Genomic DNA, 20,358 nt, shown 5'->3' on the forward strand with positions numbered 1-20,358 from the left:
GCAATTCTCCTGCCTTAGCCTCCCAAGTAGCTGGGATTACAGGTGTGCACCACCACGTCTGACTAATTTTGTATTTTTAGTATAGAAGGGATTTTACCGTGTTGCCCAGGCTGGTCTTGAACTCCCGACTTCAAGTGATCCACCCACCTTGGCCTCCCAAAGTGCGGGGATTACAGGTGTGAGCCACCATGTCCAGCCGGAAATCCTCCTTTTATTTTTGTTTGCATAAAGAATTTACTGCAAACAATTGCCCTAACAAGATTAACAGTACCTGTTTGGATTTGTGTTTTTTTGCACACCGTGGTGACACAAAACATTCTGGGTTCATATCCAGGTTTTCGAGACTGGAAGCCACCTGAGATGCAGAGTTCCTGTTTTTCATCCTCAGAAATGAAAGGATGTTGAGGACCTCTGGCTGGTAGGAGCTGTCTGCCATGGTTTTGCCCTTCGATGCCAACATGCAGGCAGCCATCCATTGGGCGTATTGATTCTCCTGCAGCAAACAGAAGGTTGAGAGGCAAGCTCAAGTGCAAAGCCCCCTGCTGCACACAGAGGGGGACTTGGGCTTTCTACCCCATTACAGTGCAAAACCATCACCTTCCAAGTAAGATGTGAAGTGGCACACATTGTGAGTGGCTGCTCATCAGCTAATGTAACACCTAACAGTAGTTTTTGAGTCCTGTGTTGAGTTTCTAGATGCTGGGAGGCTAGAGGATAGGAATGTCAACTTTGATAAATTGCATGCAGGGAATTTGCATTTAAAGATGATCCAAGGGCCAGGTGCGGTGGCTCATGCCTGTAATCCTCAACTTTGGGATGTTGAGGCGGGTGGATCAGCTGAGGTCAGGAGTTCAAGACCAGTCTGGCCAACATGGTGAAACCCTGTGTCTACTAAAAATACAAAAATTAGCTGTGCGTAGTGGCAGATGCCTGTAATCCAGCTACTTGGGAGGCTGAAGCAGGAGATCCCTTGAACTCAGGAGATGGAGGTTGCAGTGAGCCAAGATTGCACCAATGCACTCGAGCCTGGGCGACAGAACAATACTTTGTCAAAAAAAAAAAAAAAATACCAGGTGTGGTGGCTCACACTTGTAATTCCAGCACTTTGGGAGGCCGAGGCGGGTGGATCACGAGGTCAGGAGATCAAGACCATCCTGGCTAACATGGTGAAACCCCGTCTGTACTAAAAAGTACAAAAAAATTAGCCAGGCATGGTGGCAGGCACTTGTAGTCCCAGGTACTTGGGAGGCTGAGGCAGGAGAATCGCTTGAACCTGGGAGGTGGAGGTTGCAGTGAGCCGAGATTGCACCACTGCACTCCAGCCTGGTGACAGAGCGAGACTCCATCTCAAAAAAAAAAAAAAAGGTCCAAGGACACAAAGAAGTGCCATGGGGCACAGATAGGTGGTGAAACCGCAAACTGTCAGAGAGCTTTCCTTGATATGTATTTCTGTTTTCATATCACATCTGCTCTCTACGCACAAAAGAAAATGATGAAAAAAATTAGCTGATTTCCTATATTATTTGTACCCTGGTCTATCCTTGGTAAAGACTCTAACTCTAAGGTAGCAATCATGGCCATTATGGGATCTTAACAAGTCAGTCGTGGCTTCTATTGCTGTTTAATTTCTGTGTTTTATTTCTAACTTCAGGGAGTGAACAGGGGTGGTCCTCAGAAGTGCAAGGGATGCAGTTAAAGAGGGGCGTTCTTCAGTGCAACAGTGGGTGAGGAATGTTGAATTACTGGCCTCAATCTTCACTGCCCCTGATAAGGTTTGGCTCTGTGTCCCCACCCAAATCTCATGTTGAATTGTAATTCCCTGTGTTGGGGGAGGGACCTGGTGGGAAGTGATTGGATCATGGAGGCAGATATACCTCTTGCTGTTCTTGTGATATTGAGTTCTCATGAGATCTGATGGTTTAAAAGTGTGTGGCACTTCCCCCTTCACTCTCTCCCTCTCCTGTCACAATGTGAAGATGTGCTTGCTTCCCCTTCACCTTCCGCTAAGATTGTAAGTTTCCTGAGGCCTCCCCAGCCATGCCTCCTGTATAGCCTGTGGAACTAGGAGTCAATTAAACCTCTTTTCTCTCCCAGTCTCAGGTAGTTCTTTATAGCAATGTGAGAATGGACTAATACACCCCCCACCACTGCCATCCACAACCTTCGCCATATAACTTTACAGTTCCTCCCACCAGGGAGGAATTCCCATCCCTTGACTGCAGGCTCAGTCATGTCATCTGCTTTGGCCAGTGGAATGTGGGTGGAAGTGACAGTGTGCCAACTTCATGCCTAAGCTTTAGGAGGTGCATGTGTTGCTATGTGCCCTCTCACACTTCTGCCCTCACCAAGAGGAGACCTTCCCTAGGCAGCCTGGGACCCAGAATAAATAAAATCAGCTCAACCAGAGGCACAGTCCCACCAAACCTGTGTCTCCAAACCCATATGACCAGCTGACACCATCCTGGATCATCCAATCCCCAGCCTACCTTTCAGCACATCTTTCAGAAAACAATGTTTATTGTTTTTATTTTTCTGGGGGAACAGAGTCTCGCTCTGTCACCCAGGCTGGAGTGCGGTGGTGCCATCTTGGCTCACTGCAAACTCTGCATCCTGGGTTCAAGTGATTCTCCTGCCTCAGCCTCCCAAGTAGCTGGGATTACAGGCACCTGCCACCATGCCTGGCCAATTTTTGTATTTTTAGTAGAGATGAGGTTTCACCATATTGGCCAGACTGGTCTTGAACTCCTGACCTCAGGTGATCTGCCCACCTTGGCCTCCCAAAGTGCTAGGATTATAGGTGTGAGCCACTGCATGGCAAATGTTTATTGTTAGAATGTCATTGTGATTTTGTTACACTGTGATTGTTTGTTACAAAGCAATAGCTGAGTGACACAATAGTGCTCTAAATTTGTGAAAACATTTTTGGGTTTTGCTCTTAGGCTTAGTAGAGGTGAAGTGACTTAATATTTTTGGGGTTTTACTCACATGGTCACATCTCAAATACATTTCATTCATACCATCGGCAACAGGGATTAGTAACTTGATTCCAAATTTTCTTCCTGCTACATTTACATCGGGCACAACTTCGCAGCCTGAAGGACAAAGATCAGAGACAAAACTGAGTTCTGAGGCATCTGTTAGATAAACATCAGGTGTGTATCTGAAATAAAGACTTTGAATACAAGCCCCTCAGATTTGCTTTGGTTTTGAAAAATGGAGGAGCAAGCTGATAACATTAATTAATGGATAATTAGATAAATCTTATGAACAATTAACATAGATAAAGAAAAATGCTTTTCTTTTACAGTTTTCTTAAATCAAAAAGTCAATTTAGTTCATTTTCAGGTTAATGCCGGCTCTCCAAACTCATAGAAAAAATTGTGGATATGAACTTTAAAATAAATCAAAGCAGAAGGAATTCTCTGATTGCCACAATAATGTGAGTTGAGTGTACTGGTTAATTAAATATTTCAATTAATAGATGGTTATCAGGACGCTCACAGTGACCTTTAGAAATTAGAATAGGCATTAAAGTGACACTGAATTAAATATAACTGTTCTGGAATACAGAAAACTTTTCAGGATCTTACAGCACCTCATGTGCTATACTCTTGGACATGAATTACCACCACATCATAAGCTCTGGACACACTGAGAAAGATGGAACAGCAGAATGCAAATAATCACGTTTACTAGACCGCATTCAAGGCTCATGCTCGGAAGAGCAGCTGCAGCCGGGCTGTCATTTGGAAAACAGTGACATTCGTTCTGGTGGTTCCTCTAGAAGTAAGTAAACCGTGCCTCATGGTGTCGAAACCCTGACTTTAATCTGCTCACCCCTTTTTCTTTTTTCTTTTTTTTTTTTTTTGGAGACAGAGTCTCACTCTATCACCCAGGCTGGAGTGCAGTGGCATGATCTCGGCTCACTGCAACCTTCGCCTCTTCAAGTGATACTCCTGCCTCAGCCTCCCAAGTAGCTGGGACTACAGGTTTGTGCCACCACGCCTGAATAATTTTGGTATTTTTAGTAGAGACGGGGTTTCACCATGTTGGCCAGGCTGGTCTTGAACTCCTGACCTCAGGTGATCTGCCCGCCTCAGCCTCCCAAAGTGCTGGGATTACAGGTTTGAGCCACCGCGTCTGCCCTGACTTACGATGAGCCACAGCAAGATATAACGTACTCTTACCTCTAAGATTTAGTTTTTCTAGTGGTTCTCCTTGTTCGAGTTCCTTATTTTTAAAGTATGCTATGGATGTGTCTTTAAAGATGAACCAATATTGTTTGAAAGCTTTTGGTAGTAACTTCTTGGGCCTGCAAATTCAAAGATAGTGAATGTTTAAACCACCACCCAGAAATGTGGAACACGCTGCAGACTTCAAGCAGATCAGATCAGATGTTTGTGTCAAACAAAACACACTTTGTTTTTTCAAAAATAATTTCAAATTGCTAATTTCTAAGCGCTAGAAATGAAATGCTCATATGAGATGTAGATTTTAACACGAAGCCTCCAGCTGGGGCCACACCTGGCCCTGCTACTGTCTACACGTGTGTCCTGGGAAAGATCCTGCACTTACCTGGGCTGCATGCACTGCCTCTGTGTGATGGGGACAGTTGTAGTCTGGGAACCCAGGGCTTTTGTGAGGACAGAATGAGTTCATCTACATGAAGAGCTTATCACAGCACCTGATGCAACTGAAGTGTTAACTGTGATGGTGTACGTGAGGAACCGACATGAATCTGGTGACATTTGGAATCTTGGCATACTTTTTGCATTTGAAAAAGCTGTCGATATGGACAGCCCAAGCTTCAGGTTACCATACATACAAGTCAGATATAAACATGAGCAGCATTTTCTGTAGTTTCCTCTTGACTCTTAAGAGAAACTATGGGAGAATTCTCAGTGAACCATGGAAATCAGCGATATCTACAGCTAGTCAATATAGACTCTACTGTTATTAAAAACTATTTTGGGGAAAGGTATCCAGCTGTGGTGTTGGTATCTGTTGGGGCCAGAAAACTTTATACAGTGGACTAGACAAGGTTGGTGGTGCCAGTGGCAGGCCTAAAGGTTGGGTCATTCAAAATAGGAAACGTGAGAATGAGCTAGGGGGAGGACAGGGGTTGGAGATAGGCAGAGAAAAGAAATTATTAGTATGCGGTTCGTGGAAGAAACCTGGCCCTGGGAGCAGATCAGGGTATCTCATGCCAGAGGGGTGGACTTCTGCATCAAGAATGGGAGAAGAAAGGAACCTTGGTGTTCCTCTTGGAGAAGAGAGGAACCATTCATATGTAATTTGGGGCAATTTTTTTTTTTGGAGACTGAGTCTCGCTCTGTTGCCAGGCTAGAGTGCTGTGGCGCGATCTCGGCTCACTGCAACCTCCAACTCCCTGGTTCAAGGGGTTCTCCTGCCTCCGCCTCCTGAGTAGCTGGGATTACAGGCATGTGCCACCATGCCCGGCTAATTTTTGTATTTTTAGTAGAGATGGGGTTTCACTATGTTGGCCAGGATGGTCTCGATCTCCTGACCTTGTGATCTGCCCGCCTCGGCCTCCCAAAGTGCTGGGATTACAGGCATGAGCCACCACGCCCAGCTGGGACAGTTTTTTTAAACATGTCAGTACTAGTCTTTCCTTAGCTAAACATATGTTATCCTTAACACAAAGATAGGAAAGAAGTTGCACATACAAAAAAAAGTATATGCTGGGTGCCAGTGCCATCATCTCAGCACTTTGGGGAGCTGAAGTGAGAGAACTGCCTGAGGCCAGGAGTTTAGGACCAGCCTGGGCAACACAGGAAGATCACATCTCTACAAAAAAAGAAAAATTAGCCAGGCGTGGTGGTGTGTCTATAGTCCCAGCTATGTGGGAGGATTGGTTAAGCCTGGGAGGTTGAGGCTGCAGTGAGCTATGATCACACTGGGTGACAGAGTGAGGACTTGTTTCTAAAAAATAAATAAATAAAATTTAAAAACCCAGCAAAACCCCCTCAGTGTATTACAGAAGAATATTACATATAATTTATAAAATAAATTTGAAAAACATTATATGAACTTAACATTTCCAGGATTAAGAAAAAACACTGTATTAAAATAGTATTTATTTGCTGGGTGCGGTGGCTCGTGTCTGTAATCCCAGCACTTTGGGAGGCCGAGGCAGGTGGATCACTTGAGCTCAGGAGTTTGAGACCAGTCTGGCCAACATGGTGAAACCCTGGCTCTACTAAAAATACAAAAATTAGCTGGCCGTGGTGGCGTGCACCTGTAGTCCCAGCTACCTGGAGGCTGAGGCACAAGGATTGCTTGAATTCGGGAGGCGGAGGCTGCAGTGAGCTGAGATCACGCCACCGCACTCCAGCCTGGGTGACAGAGCAAGATTTCGTCTCAAAAACAAACAAAAAGCAAAAAACTAGTATTTATCATGTTGAGGGCTGTAGTTAAGACAGTTCTTTTTTTTTTTTTTTCTTTGAGATGAAGTCTTGCTTTGTCACCCAGGCTGGAGTGCAGTGGCACAATCTTGGCTCACTGCAGCCTCTGTCTCTTGGGTTCAAGCGATCCTCATGCCTCAGCCTCCCGGGTAGCTGGGATTACAGGCACGTGCCACCACGGCCGGCTAATTTTTGTATTTTTAGTAGAGCTGGGGTTTCATCATGTTGGCTAGACTGGTCTTGAACTCCTGAGAGCTCAAGTGATCCGCCCAGCTTGGCCTCCCAAAGTGCTGGGATTACAGGCATGAGCCTCCATGCCCAGGCAGTTCTAAGGAACATATTGTTGTTTAATACTCAGATTCTCCAAAATGAATAGTATTTTCAGAATAATAAAGACAGCACCTTTAACCAAAAGATACAGGTAATAAGGTCTTGGTTTAATCTTCAGCATCTAAATATTTCTCTTTAGGATTAAGAATGAGGCCCTACTTCTCTGTTTTACCTGGACCTTAAGAGTAGCAAGAGATCTCAAGTTCCTCCTCCTATCTCCTGCCTGGAAGTTTTGTCATCTTTCAGGATGCTTCTGACACATTAACAAAGCTAATCATTGCTGCTGTTCTATGAAGCAAAGCCTGGGGCAGTGTAGGGGAAGGGGCAGTGGAGGCGATGCTGGGTGGTGAATGATGTGCGTAAGAACGAGCGAGACAGGCTCTCCAGGCTCTCATTAGAATTTTTTTTTTTGAGACAGGGTTTCACTCTGTTGCCCAGACTGGGTGGAGTGCAGTGGTGCAATCTCGGCTCACTGCAACCTCTGCTTCCCAGGCTCAAGCGATTCTCCTGCCTCAGCCTCCCCAGTAGCTGGGATTACAGGCGCATGCCACTACCACCTGGCTAATTTTTGTAGTTGGTTGTGGATATTCCCCTCTAGGTATTTTTGCAACTACATATGTTAGGGCTTCATAGGTTTTGTCATCCCGGATCAGTTTCTATTTTATGTTTTCAGGATCCCCTTATTACATAAACACATAAGACATTTAAATTTGTATCTAGGCTGGGCTTGGTGGCTCATGCCTGGAATCCCAGGACTTTGGGAGGCCAAAAAGGGAAGATCTTGAGTCCAGGAGTTTGAGACCAGCTTGGGCAACATGGTGAAACTCTGTCTCTACAAAAAATACAAAAATTAACCAGGCGTGGTGGCACATGCCTGTAGTCCCAGCTACTCAGAGGGTTGAGGTGGGAGGACCGCTGGAGCCTGTGAGGTAGAGGCTGCAGTGAGCTGTGATCACGTCACTGCACTCCATCTTGGGTGACAGAACGAGACTTTGTCTCAAAAAAGAAAAAATTATATCTACATCTGTGTGTGACACAGCCTTGGCTCTGATTTCTCAAGAGATACTTTTCATTTCCACACAGAACCCCATGCAAGGATGAACTTCCTTACTGCTTTCTTTGGCTAATGGGTAGTTTTTCTATTTTTCATTCAACAGAAGGGCAGCCTTTGCTCATTTCCACCTTTAGGCAGGCGCTTCAGTTCTCACTTCCTGCTTCACACAGGACTGAAAGGTTCATCTTCTATCCCTACATGGGAATTAAAATCCTAGCCTCAAACCATGACAACCTGTCTCTATTCTCTAAATTCCTCTGTGTGGCTGATGCTGCGTTTGTAGAACTAGATTCCTGCCTCATTTCCTGTAAGTTGGCATTTCTGTTTCACTTCATGATTAATTCTGTATTTATAATTCTTTTATTTTATCTAGCATGCATATGTATTCATAGCAAGATAAGAGTTTGCATTAGAGCTGATACCCTGTTGCTAGAAACTGAAGTCCATTATTTATATCATAAATTTAATAGATTTTTTTAAATAAGAAAAGAGCTTCACTGTAATAGAAAAAACTTAAAAATCAAAGGATTAGTTCAATGCTCTTAGTACTGATGAGGAAAGGAGGTCTAGGGAAATGAAGGGCCTGTCAGAGGTCCCACCCTACCAGGAATAGAGTTCCACTCTCGAATCTCTCTCCCCTCTTCCCTCCTACGAGCTCTCTCTCCTTCCTTCATTTGTTTCTTCTTTCCATGGACTATATTATATATTCAATGCAACATCTTGAGACCTTAGATAGTATCCACTGGCCAAATATGAGGGCAATTCTGAGAGTATAAGTCACACCGAAAGCCTGTGACAGTTCAGGGTAGCATAAGTGATATGGATTCAACTCCAGAATCACTTTCTTCATCAGAAACATCTATGGGAAGGCTACAGTCACCATTTGGTTTGTGAAGGGCTTGATTTGCCCTCTACAGAGAATGTGGCAACTCATTTTTTTGTGGAACAATTATGAATACTTTATTAAGATGTATTTGTGGATTCAAATTGTTACTTTTTTCCTGTAGCTCTGATTATAACAATATGAGTGAAATGTGGTTACAACCATTTATGCCAGGGAAGTTAAATGAATGACCCTGACCGGGCGTGGTGGCTCACGCCTGTAATCCCAGCACTTTGGGAGGCCGAGGCAGGCGGATCACCTGAGGTCGGGAGTTCAAAACCAGCCTGGCCAACATGGTGAAACCCTGTCTCTACAAAAATACAAAATGTAGCCAGGCGTGATGATGGGCACCTGTAATCCCAGCTACTCGGGAGGCTGAGGCGGGAGAATTGCTTCAACCCAGGAGGTGGAGGTTGCAGTGAGCTGAGATCACACCATTGCACTCTAGCCTGGGTAATAGAGTGAGACTCTGTCTCAAAAAAAGAAGAAGAAGAAAAAAAAAGAATGACCCTATTGTTTGCGACCACATCCTACAATCACAGTAAGAAATCCCCAAAGCCAAACCTGTAGAAACCCAGTGACAAATATTGTTACCTTTGGACACTTGTTTGTCATTTATACCTGCTTCATTGTTCATTCTTTCTAATTCTTTCTTTGCATCATGTGTTATCAAAAGCAACTTGTGTTTCCTTTAAAGCCAACTGCCCCAGTGAAGTGCCCGTTGGTTAAGAAAAGTCAACAAACCATAAAGTGAAATAAGGAACTGACAGGACTTCAAAGAGCCTTGTCTCTTTCATCCTAACATACCCTGGCACCATTGCAGAGGTGGCAGTCCATTATTTCCATGAAAAAATAAAACTTCTTCTCTGCCTTTTTAGCAGTTTCAGGTCAACCTGAGGTGATCGGGGAGTTTATCAAAAGTACTTAAACAGGTAGATAAACTAAGGTGACTACTCTCTGTAAGCCCAGGATCAAAGTTCTAGAGAGAAATGGCTTTTAAATTATAAGCCTTCAAATGGTATCAGCGTACTGAGCCTCCCAGATGGAACCTACTAGAAGCTCTAGTATGGCGGATGTGTTTATTATTGCTGATGTGAACCCAGCCATTCACTGAGGGTTCACGCTGCCATTCACTGAGCATGTACTATGAACCAGGTACCACGCTCAGTGCTTCATATGCATTATTTCATTGAATCCTCCCAACAAGCCCAAGGGGAGGTATATTCCCATTTTATAGATTGGAAAATGGAGGCTCAGAGACATAATATATTGCTCAAGGTCACCTAGCTGGTGTGTGTGGTAGAGCTACGACTCAACCCGTTGTTTGTCTGATGGCAAAGCGCACATTTTACCTTTGAACCATGAACCTGCCTCAGGGATATACAATTTAAACTCCTGCACTCTTTATCTTCAAGACTTTGTTATGAGTAACTCCTTTTCCCCATAAAAGTTTACTTACCTAAATAATTTGAGATTATCTGCAAGTTTAGGGATATCAGTAATGTCCTCCTAAGAAAAAAACAAATAATGTTTCAAAAGCAGGAACTTCATAAGTGATGCTGATACTCAACCTGCACTGTCTAATATGGCAGTCCCTTGCTATATGTGCCTATTTAAATTTGAATTAATTCAAATTAAATAAAATGAAAAACTCAGTTCTTCAGTTACACTCGCTACATTTCTGATAGTTAACTGGGTGTGGGAGTAAGGAGGGTTGGGAGGAGAATGGGGGCCCTGTTGAGGTCCCCTAGGTGGCTGGCAAAGTTCTGTTTCTTGATTTCGGTGGTGACTTGGGTGACAATTGAATACTAATTTGTTAAGCTGTACATATGTGTATTTTTCACTTTTCTGTTTGTGTCATAGATTACAAAAATGAAAAACGAGATGAAAAAAATGAAAAAGTGGATCAAGTACTCCCTATAACTATCATTCAAGTTAAAAATCTGAATTAGAAATGACTACTTTTATATGCAAACAAAAGATTTTATAATTTTTATATTAGAGTGGGTAACTCCTGCTACACCTAGGTCACTGATTAAACTTTCAAAGTGAACCTTGTTCAAAGTTCATTCTGTAACGTAGGCTGGTGCCTGTTTTCAAACTGAAAAGCCTATTGTTAGCATCACGTAAAACTATTAAGGGAGGGAGGACATAACTTTTTATTTATTCTAAAAAGAATTACTTTCCTGTTGTATTTATTCAGCGGAGAAAGTAGACAACAGAGAACTCCAAGTTCATGGGGCCTATGTCTTCTATAAACGTGACACAGGGCCCTGCATCTCTACAGAATCTTGGCGTTTAGTTTGCACGAAGTATTTGCTCCTGAATGAGACCAATTTCTTATTTTAGGACATTTAATGATAAGAGAACATACATTGAATGCAGAAGAATATAGTAACTAATTCTAATCCATGATTACTGCTTACATCTAATTATGGTGGACCCACCTCTCTGGTTCAATGTGATTAATAATTATTCCCATGGCCGAAGTTAAACAAAAGTGTGGCACCTCATGAGTGAATTAAACAGGAGGGGCATTTCAGTTATAAAGCTGACATTCACCTTTCATGGATAAGGAGAAAGAGATGACAAAACAGTTTTCTTTGTTTTATTGGAGGGTTTTTGTTTGTCTCCTGAAGTCAAAAGCATTCAGAAACTTTTTGCAATGTTCCAGAAAAAGGCCACAACTTTGGTCAAGTTTGTCTAGTTGAAATGGATGACAAAGTAAATAGAAATAAGGTTTTTATCTGTAAAGAAATTTCTTGGCCGGTCACAGTGGCTCATGCCTGTAATCTCAACACTTTGGGATGCTGAGGTGGGAGAGTCACTTGAGCCCTGGAGTTAGAGACTAGCCTGGGGAATATGGCAAACCTTGTCTCTACAAAAAATACAAAAATTAGGCAGGCACAGTAGTGTGTGTCTGTAGTCCCAGCTACTCAGGAGGCTGAGATGGGAGGACTGCTTGAGCCCAGGAGGCTGAGGCTGCAGTAAGCCTTGATTGCACTACTGCTTGTCTCAGAAAAAAGAAAAAAGGAAACAATTTTCTTTATTCTATTCTCACAGCTGCTCCATGTAATAGACAGGGTGGTATTTTCTAGACTTAAGTTTAGGGACCAAGTCCACATTCCATGCTAGTGAAGTGGAGCCCTCAGCAGTGGCTCCTTCACACCATGCCAACTTATCTCTAGGAAGAAATATAACACAAAAGTATTGTCATTAGTAGAGATGAAAATATAGTTCCTTGTGGAGCTAACCCATGAAAAGTTAGTTCACTAGGTTGAAGCTTGTTAGGTGAAGAGCATCTTTTTTTTTTTTTTTTTTCAAAATCAGATGAAATATTCTCTTCTAATAAAGAAAAGTTCATTTATACTTGTCAATCAGAAGAAAGCCACAGTTCTGGGTGATCAGAAAAAGTTCATACCAAAAGGCTGTCTGCTTTTCCACCTTCTAGGGTTACTTCCAAATTAGAAAGCGCCGCTTCTATTTCATCAACCTCGGACTCGCCTGTAAAATCCTGTGTTTCAGCAGACAACGACAGTTTGCTAATGTGGTACTAAAATGAAAACAGAGGTTTTAGAAATGTTATAAACAGAAATGTTATAAATATAAATGAATCCATTAGCCATCTTTTTCTTTGAGGACTATTCCCTTGGAATACCGAACATCTCCTAAACACAGGTCTCCTTCCCGTGTGGGGAAAATGACATTTTAACCTGAATTGTTCTGAGGTTCATGGTTAGTCATGTTACAACTGGCTCTTTCTCATCACTGATTGTGCTCACAGTAGGGAAGAGATAATAATTGCAAGACTAGTGTCTTACAGAGGATGTGAGCGTGTGTGGATTATGAGGAGCATTTTAAATTAAAAATTTGTTCTGGTCTGAAGAAGAAAGCAAAATAAAAAATACAGAAAACAATTGCTCTCCTTATTTTCAGATATTTCTTCAAAGAACAAAAAAAAACTAGTATGAAGCATATGAAACTTCAAGCAGAACAAACTTGGTTTGTCTCCTTCCAGAGAAAAGGTACTGAAGTTCCCATACCTGTAGAGCTGCAAAGATCAACATTTCTTCCTCTGTGCAATCAATTTCTTCTAAGAGAATGGCCCACCTGGCTTGTTCATAGAGTTGGTTTATTCGGACAGCATCATACTAGAGACAAAAACAGAGGTGGGTGTGTAATGAGGTATATCTATATCCCACAATACAAAGATTCTGAAACAACTGAGGCCATTCTCTGTTAATCAGATGCAGCAAACTTCAGCTCAGGTAAATGAAAGGAATACTTCTATTGTGCCATATACTCAGCCCTTTTTTTTTTTTAAGTTTTTATTTTTTTGAGACAGGGTCTCACTCTGTCGCCTAGGCTGGAGTACAGTAGTGCAATCTTGGCTCACTGCAACGTCCGCCTCCTGGGTTCATGCAATTCTTGTGCCCCAGCCTCCCAAGTAGCTGGGACTACAGGCATGTGCCACCACACCTGGCTAATGTTTGTATTTTTTTGTAGAGATGGTTTTGCCATGTTGCCCAGGCCGGTCTCGAACTCCTGTGCTCAAACGACCTACCCATCTCAGCCCCACAAAGTGCTGGAATTCCAGGCGTGAGCCACTGCGCCTGGCCCTCTGGCCCATTTTACTTCCAGGGCTGCTGCTGCTTCTTCACAACCCAAATTTGATTCCATTATTTTCTCTCTCTTTTATTACTACATATTGGTAGTAATAGATAGTAAAAATGGTTTATATGATAAACAGTGTAATAAGTAAACAGTGTAATAGAAGGGACCCCCATGCTGATCTGCAAGCCCAGTGCAATCCCAAGCAGAATCCGATAGGATTTTTTTAATGAAACTTTATACAAGCTGATTCTCAAGTCGAGGCTGGTGGAAGACATAATGTTCAAATATTGCCAAGAAATTGAAAAAGAACAATGTTGAGTAAAGCACTTCTCCTCCCAGATATTAAAACCTATTATAAAGTTGCAGTAATTAAAATGGTATGGTACTGGTGTAGCGATTGATAAAGTATCAATAAAGCCTTATCTAGAAACAGACTTATATATGTATATAAATTTAATATAAAATATTAATTTTATATTAAAATATAAAAATGACATTTTACACCAGCAGGGGAAGGAAGAATTCAACACTATAAACAGTGTTGAAAATGCCTAGCCACTTGGAACACAAATTGAAACAAAAAAATAACTTTACACTATCCAAAAATATAAATTACAGATGGATTAAATAATTTAAACATATAAAACCACAATAAGATACTACTTCACACCTACTAGAATGGCTCTTATCTAAAAGACAGGTAATAACCAGTGTTGGTGAGGCTGTGGAGAAATTGGAGCCCTTGTGCACTGCTAGGTGTAAAATGATGCAGCCTCTGTAGAAAAGTTTGGCAGTTCTTTAAAAAGTTAAACATAGAATATAATCCATCAATCCTACTCCTAGCTGTACACCCAAACAAACTGAAAGTGGCATCCAAACACATACTTGTACAACAATGTTTACAGCAACAATATTCATAACAGCCAAAAGGTAGAAACAGCCCAGATGTACATCAACAGCAGAATGGATAAATAAAATGTGCTGTACACATACAATAGAACGCTATTCAGCCTTAAAAAGGAATGAAATTCTGGCTGGGCACGGTGGCTCACACCTGTAATCCCAGCACTTTGGGAGGCACAGGTGGGCAGATCACTTGAGGTCAGGAGTTTGAGACCCGCCTGGCCAACATGGTGAAACCTCGTCTCTACTAAAAATACAAAAATTAGCCGGGCATGGTGGCAGGTGCATGTAATCCCAGCTACTTGGGGGAGGGTGAGGTGGGAGAATCACTTGAACCTGGGAGGCAGAGGTTTCAGTGAGCCGAGATTGCACCACTGCACTCTAGCCTGGGCAACAAGAGTGAGACTGTCTCGAAAAAAAAAAAAAATAAAAGGAATTAAATTCTGATACTTGATACAATATGAATGAAGCTTGAAGATGCTATGCTAAGTGAAATAAGCCAAATACAAAAAAAACAAATACTGGATGACTTCACTCATATAAACTATCTAGAATAGGCAAATTCATAGAGACAGAAAGTAGAATAGAGGTTACCAGGGGCAAAAGAGAGAAGGCAATGGAGAATTATTGTTTAACGGGTACAGACTTTCTTTTGGGGATGGTAAGAAAGTTTTGAAAATGGACAGTGGCCCAACCTGGGCAATGTAGCAAGACTCTTGTCTCTATTTTTTTAAAAAAGTGGCTCTTGCCAATAGTCCCAGCGACTTGGGAGGTTGAGGCAGGAGGATTGCCTGAGGCCAGGAATTCAAGACCACCCTAGGCAACATGATGAGTCACTGTTTCTACAAAAAAAAAAAAAAAATTATCCAGGCATGGTGGCATGCACTTGTTCCAGCTACTCAGGAGGCTGAGGTGGGAGGATTGCTTAAGCCCAGGAGTTTGAGGCTGCAGGGAGCTATGATCACAGCCTGGGTGACAGAGAGAGACTATCTCAGAAAAAAAAAAAAAGAGAGAAAATGGATAGTGGTAATAGTTGCACAACACTGTGACTATCCTTAATGCTACTGAATTGTACATCTAAAAATGGTTAAAATGATAAATATTATGTATATTTTACAATAAAAAAATCAAAGAAAAAAATCCCAAATGTATACATGAATATTCATGGCAGTATTATTCATAATAGTCAAACAGTGAAAACAATCCAAATGTTCATTGATTGATGAATGAATGTAGTATACAAAAACAAGGAAATATTAGTTAGCATTAAAAAGACATAAAATATGATACATGCTACAATAGGAATGAATGAATGAATGCTGAAAATACTATGCTAAGTGAAAAAAATTATTCATAAAGTACCACATTTTGTGTAATTCCACTTATAGGAAGTTTCCAGAATAGGCAAATCCACAGAGACAGAAAACAGACTGATGATTACTCAGGGCTGGGAGGGTAGGAGGGAACTGGGGAGTGATTGCTAATGGGTATGGAGTTTCTTACTGCGGTGATGAAAATGTTCTGAAATTAGATGGTGGTTAATGGTTGCACAACTCTGAATATACTAAAAACCACTGAATTGTACATATTAAACAGGTAAATGTATGGCATGTAAATTATATCTCAAAAAGCTATTATAAAACAGCTAAACAGAAAAACCATGACTATTATTAGATGGACACATGAGGGAATACTTTCTGTAATCTTTAAATGGGGAAGTCTATTCTCAGCAAGACAAGAGGCCTAAAAGTTGTGATGCATAAGGCTGACTTGACAACCTAAAATTAAACATTTTTAATGGTAAAAAATATCCTAAAGAAGGTTACAAATTTATAAAATATAGGATACAGATTGAAAAAATATTTGAAATATTTGAATAATTTAAAAAATTTGTAATATAAAAAATGATGTCCATCATATACACAGCACTCCTATAAATCATATGAAAAATATAAATAATTTAATAGAGTTTGTGGCAAATATATAAACAGGTAATTCACAGAAGAAAGCAAAATGGCCATAAAAACATTGGAAAAGATGCTCAATCTCACTAATTACTAGAGAATTCAAACTAAAACAAGATGACCTAATTTCCATTTTCCTATCACATCTACCTACGTTACAAATACTGATAATGTTTGATGTTGGTGAGGATGTGGGGATATCAGCCCTTTCACAAATGCCGTTAGTAGAAAGGTAATTTGGTGATATAAAGCTTTTAGTATCATTTTGGCCTTTGATAAGCACATCCAGTGTTACTGTTCCAAAGAAATGCAAGCACTTGCGAGATACTTTTACAGGAATGTTCAGCACACTTAGGTCCTGATAAACTACAGTTTAGCCTTTCCTTTGATTTTTTTTCAGTGGTTAAAAAAAGTGAGTCTGACTTACTTATACTGACATGAAAGATAGCCATGATATGTTATGAAGTAAAAAGAAGCAAGCTACAGAGAAAACAAATGATCCTACTTATCTAGGGAACACAAAGTCTTGAAAATCTATTCAAAAATATGTTTGTAAACATGTCTAAAAAAGTCTGCAAGGATGGTTGGTCATGAAGCTAACTGTGGCTGCCTCTTAGGAGAATGGTCATGATACAGAACTGTTTTCCATTTTTACTCTAAATAATTTCTTTCTTATTATGTTTGTTTGTTTATTTATTTTTGAGATGGAGTCTTGCTCTGTTGCCCAGGCTGGAGTGCAATGGCGTGATCTCAGCTCACTGCAACCTCTGCCTCCCAGGTTCAAGTGATTCTCCTGCCTCAGCTTCCCGAGTAGCTGGGATTACACGAGCCCGCCTCCATGCTCCGCTGATTTTTTTTGTATTTTTAGTAGAGACAGGATTTCACCATGCTGCCAAGGCTGGTCTCAAACTCCCGACCTCAGGCAATCCACCTGCCCCAGCCTCCCAAAGTGCTGGGATTACAGGCGTGAACCACTGTGCCCGCCCTATGTTTGAGTTTTAAAAAATTAATTTAATTGTGGTAAAATATATGTAACATAATATTTACCATCTTAACCATCCGCCTACTGTTTTTTAGAGGCAGGGTCTCACCCTGTCATGCAGGGTGTAGTGCAGTGGTGCAATCATAGCTCACTGCAGCCTCGAACTCCTGGGCTCCAGCAATACTCCTGCCTCAGCCTCCCTAGTAGCTGGGAGTTCCCTCTCTGGAGGCCTGTTCCTATTTCTCCAGAGACAATGCTGCATCACAATGTTCCAGATCTTTCACAGGTCATTAACAGGCATCCTATAGGACTTGCCCCCAATACCCCCACCCCGAGAACTCTTTCAGTGGGTTCTCCAGTGACTTAGAAACAAATTTTTTCCTTGGTGGGGTTGGCTACTCATACCCTCTCCTTGGCCCTTTTCTTTGCTTAATTGAAAATAGAGATGGGCACGGTGGCTCAAGCCTGTAATCCCAGCACTTTGGGAGGCTGAGGCAGGAGGATCTCTTGAGGTCAGGAGTTTGGGACCAGCCTGGCCAACATGGTGAAACCCCATCTCTACTAAAAATACAAAAATTAGCTGGGCGTGGTGGTGCATGCCTGTAGTCCCAGCTACTCGGGAGGCTGAGGCAGGAGAATCGCTTGAACCTGGGAGGCAGAGGTTGCATTGAGCCAAGATCGTGCCACTGCACCCCAGCCTAGGTGACAGAGTGAAACTGTGTCTCAAAAAAAAAAAAAAAAAAAAAAAGAAAGAAAAGAAAAGAAACTAGAAACCTCAAGCTGGAAACCACATGGGTTCTGCCACCTCTCCACTCCTTCACTCCTTGAATCCGTTTCTCCCTGTCTAGTCAGTTCAGTAAACCCTCCACCCTCGTCCATCATTCCAACAACCAACAATAAAAATAAATAACAAAACCTACTTAGCATAGTTTTCTTGCTCTTTCTTAAGAAGGGGTTACTATTTAGATCTAATTACTTAAGATTCTCTATTGGCCCAGGAGCAGCTTTCAGTATCTTCCAAGCCTCTTTTTAGAACAGATGTGCTTTTCCTGTACTGAACACTAAAATACTATGAACTATCAGAGTTCTAAAATGTGTGTTTTTTTAATTCACAAATTTTGAACACATTTAAAAAGGGGCAAAAGAGTATATGATAAATGAATTTATTATGAATGAATTTGAAAAGGACAAAAGAGTGTTCAATAAAAAGTTAGTCCCCCTCTCTACCTTGTTCCCTGGAAATGGTAGTTTCTCTATGGGCTGTTTTGCATCTTTTAATAATGCACCTGGAGTCTGTTTCATATCAAAAAAGAGCTGATTCATTTTTTTTTAAAAACAATATGGTGTGAATGTATCATAATGTATTTAACCAATTCTGTAGCTATGGACATTTAGGTGGTTTCCAGTCTTTTCCTAAAACAATATAATAACCGCCCTTGTATACCTACATGTCAGTTTGCATGTGTGAGTATAACTGTGCTATAAACACCTAGGAGTGGATTTGCTGAATCAAAGCTATGTAGAACTGTAATTCTGATACTGCCAAATTGCCCTCTATAGACTAATTTATACTTTGACCTGCAAGCAGTCTATGACAGAGCCCATTTCCTGACACTCTTGCCAAGATAGTATGTGAAACTTTTTGATCTTTGCCACTGTAAAGCATTGTAGTTCATTTTCTATGAACTATATATTTACATCCTTTGCTCATTAGTCTACTGGGTTGTTGGTCTTCTTATTACTGATTTTTAGGAGCTCTTTACATATTAGAGAAATTCATCTTTTGTTTGTAGTATGTGTTGTAAAGACTTTTACTTTGTTATAGTTTTTTTTTTTTTTTTTTGGCCAGATGTAAAATTTTCATTTTTTATTAAAATGTACCAATCTTTTCTGGATTTTTCATTTTTTGAGTCTATTATTATTATTATTATTTTATTTATTTATTTTTTGAGACAGAGTTTTGCTCTCATTGCCCAGGCTGTAGTGCAACAGCGTGTGATCTCGGCTCACTGCAACCTCTGCTTCCCGGGTTCAAGTGATTCTCCTGCCTCGTTCTCCCAAGTAGCTGGGATTGCAGGCACATGCCACCGTGCCTGGCTAATTTTTGTATTTTTAGTAGAGATGGGGTTTCACCATGTTGGCCAGGCTAGTCTCGAACTTCTAACCTCAGGCGATCCACCCGCCTCAGCCTCCCAAAGTACTGTGATTACAGGCATGAGCCCCTGTGCCCGGCTGAGTCTATTATTTTTGAAATGTTGAATTCTAGCATTTTACATATCTGATTAATCAGCGCCTGTTACTAAGGACCTGTGGCCAGTATGAATCTCTCTGAAAGCCAGAGAAGCTCCCTAGTCCTCACTGTAGATTTTAGTTTCTACTTGTAGGGTGCCTTGTAAATTTGCAGTGACTTCATGGGTGCTCTTTCTTCTTCTTAGATTTGATTATAGCTGCCACGAGAACACAAATTACATCTTAAATTTCTATATCCCCCTATTTATGCAGCACAGAGTAGGAGTCTTAAACTTGATTTTATCTATAGCACTCATAATTTTAAGAGAGGGGGAAGGGAATACTGCCATAAGTACTAAAGTGGTTGAGGCTCACAGTGTCCTCCAATGCCATGTCCCACTATCCTGAGTCTTCCTGTCACCTTTGGGTTGACAGTTTCTGTGTGGCTGTTAGATTCAAATAGGTTTCACTTTTTAGGCTAAGAGGGAGCTCCTCACCAATTAAACGGGCAGAGGCTGGAGGCCAAACAGCCAGAGACAACAGCCCTTGTGACCCTCAGCTTCAGTGTCCTTGTCCCCTTCTGGAGTACGATTCGTTTGATTTCTTCCACTTTTTAGACAAATACATATGTAACCCTGATCCTCTATATTTATACCAATGATCTGCCATTATCTGGCTTATTTGACTGTGAAGTCACTTACATGTTCCTAATGGTTTTTCAGGGGGCAGATGACTCAGCTGCATTCTTATTAGCTCAAGCTTAGTTCTGAAGCAAGGGATTGAATGGGGGAGTCTCTTGGCAAAGAAACTGCTGGAAGGGTCCCCAAGGACCCTATGAGTCCTTGGGCTGAGTGATCCTATCATCCATCAGGTGCCTGAACTGGGAAAGCCTGACTCACAGCGTGTGGGGTGAGGGGCAAAGAAAGTACCAGATGCGGTCTCTGTCTCCAAGGACTTGATTGTCTATTTGTAGA

At 41.5% G+C, this 20,358-nt stretch overlaps 1 protein-coding gene across 3 annotated transcripts in view; it reads right to left on the reverse strand.

Annotated features, from left to right (window-relative positions):
* FERMT1 (FERM domain containing kindlin 1) overlaps nucleotides 1-20,358 on the reverse strand; it is a 50,267-nt gene that overhangs the window by 14,550 nt on the left and 15,359 nt on the right. For 2 of the 3 annotated variants that reach the window (XM_008974822.5, XM_003821357.6), the window contains exons 7-12: nucleotides 12,736-12,843; nucleotides 12,114-12,245; nucleotides 10,152-10,201; nucleotides 4,188-4,312; nucleotides 2,986-3,092; nucleotides 272-493 (exon numbers count right to left, since the gene is read on the reverse strand). In XM_008974822.5, coding sequence (XP_008973070.2) covers nucleotides 272-493; nucleotides 2,986-3,092; nucleotides 4,188-4,312; nucleotides 10,152-10,201; nucleotides 12,114-12,245; nucleotides 12,736-12,843 — 744 coding nt within the window. The remainder of the gene's footprint in view (nucleotides 1-271; nucleotides 494-2,985; nucleotides 3,093-4,187; nucleotides 4,313-10,151; nucleotides 10,202-12,113; nucleotides 12,246-12,735; nucleotides 12,844-20,358) is intronic. The other variant, XM_034947044.3, reaches the window with a different exon arrangement.

This window comes from Pan paniscus, chromosome 21 (genome assembly GCF_029289425.2).
Source record: "Pan paniscus chromosome 21, NHGRI_mPanPan1-v2.0_pri, whole genome shotgun sequence".
Taxonomy (NCBI): Eukaryota; Metazoa; Chordata; class Mammalia; order Primates; family Hominidae; genus Pan; species Pan paniscus.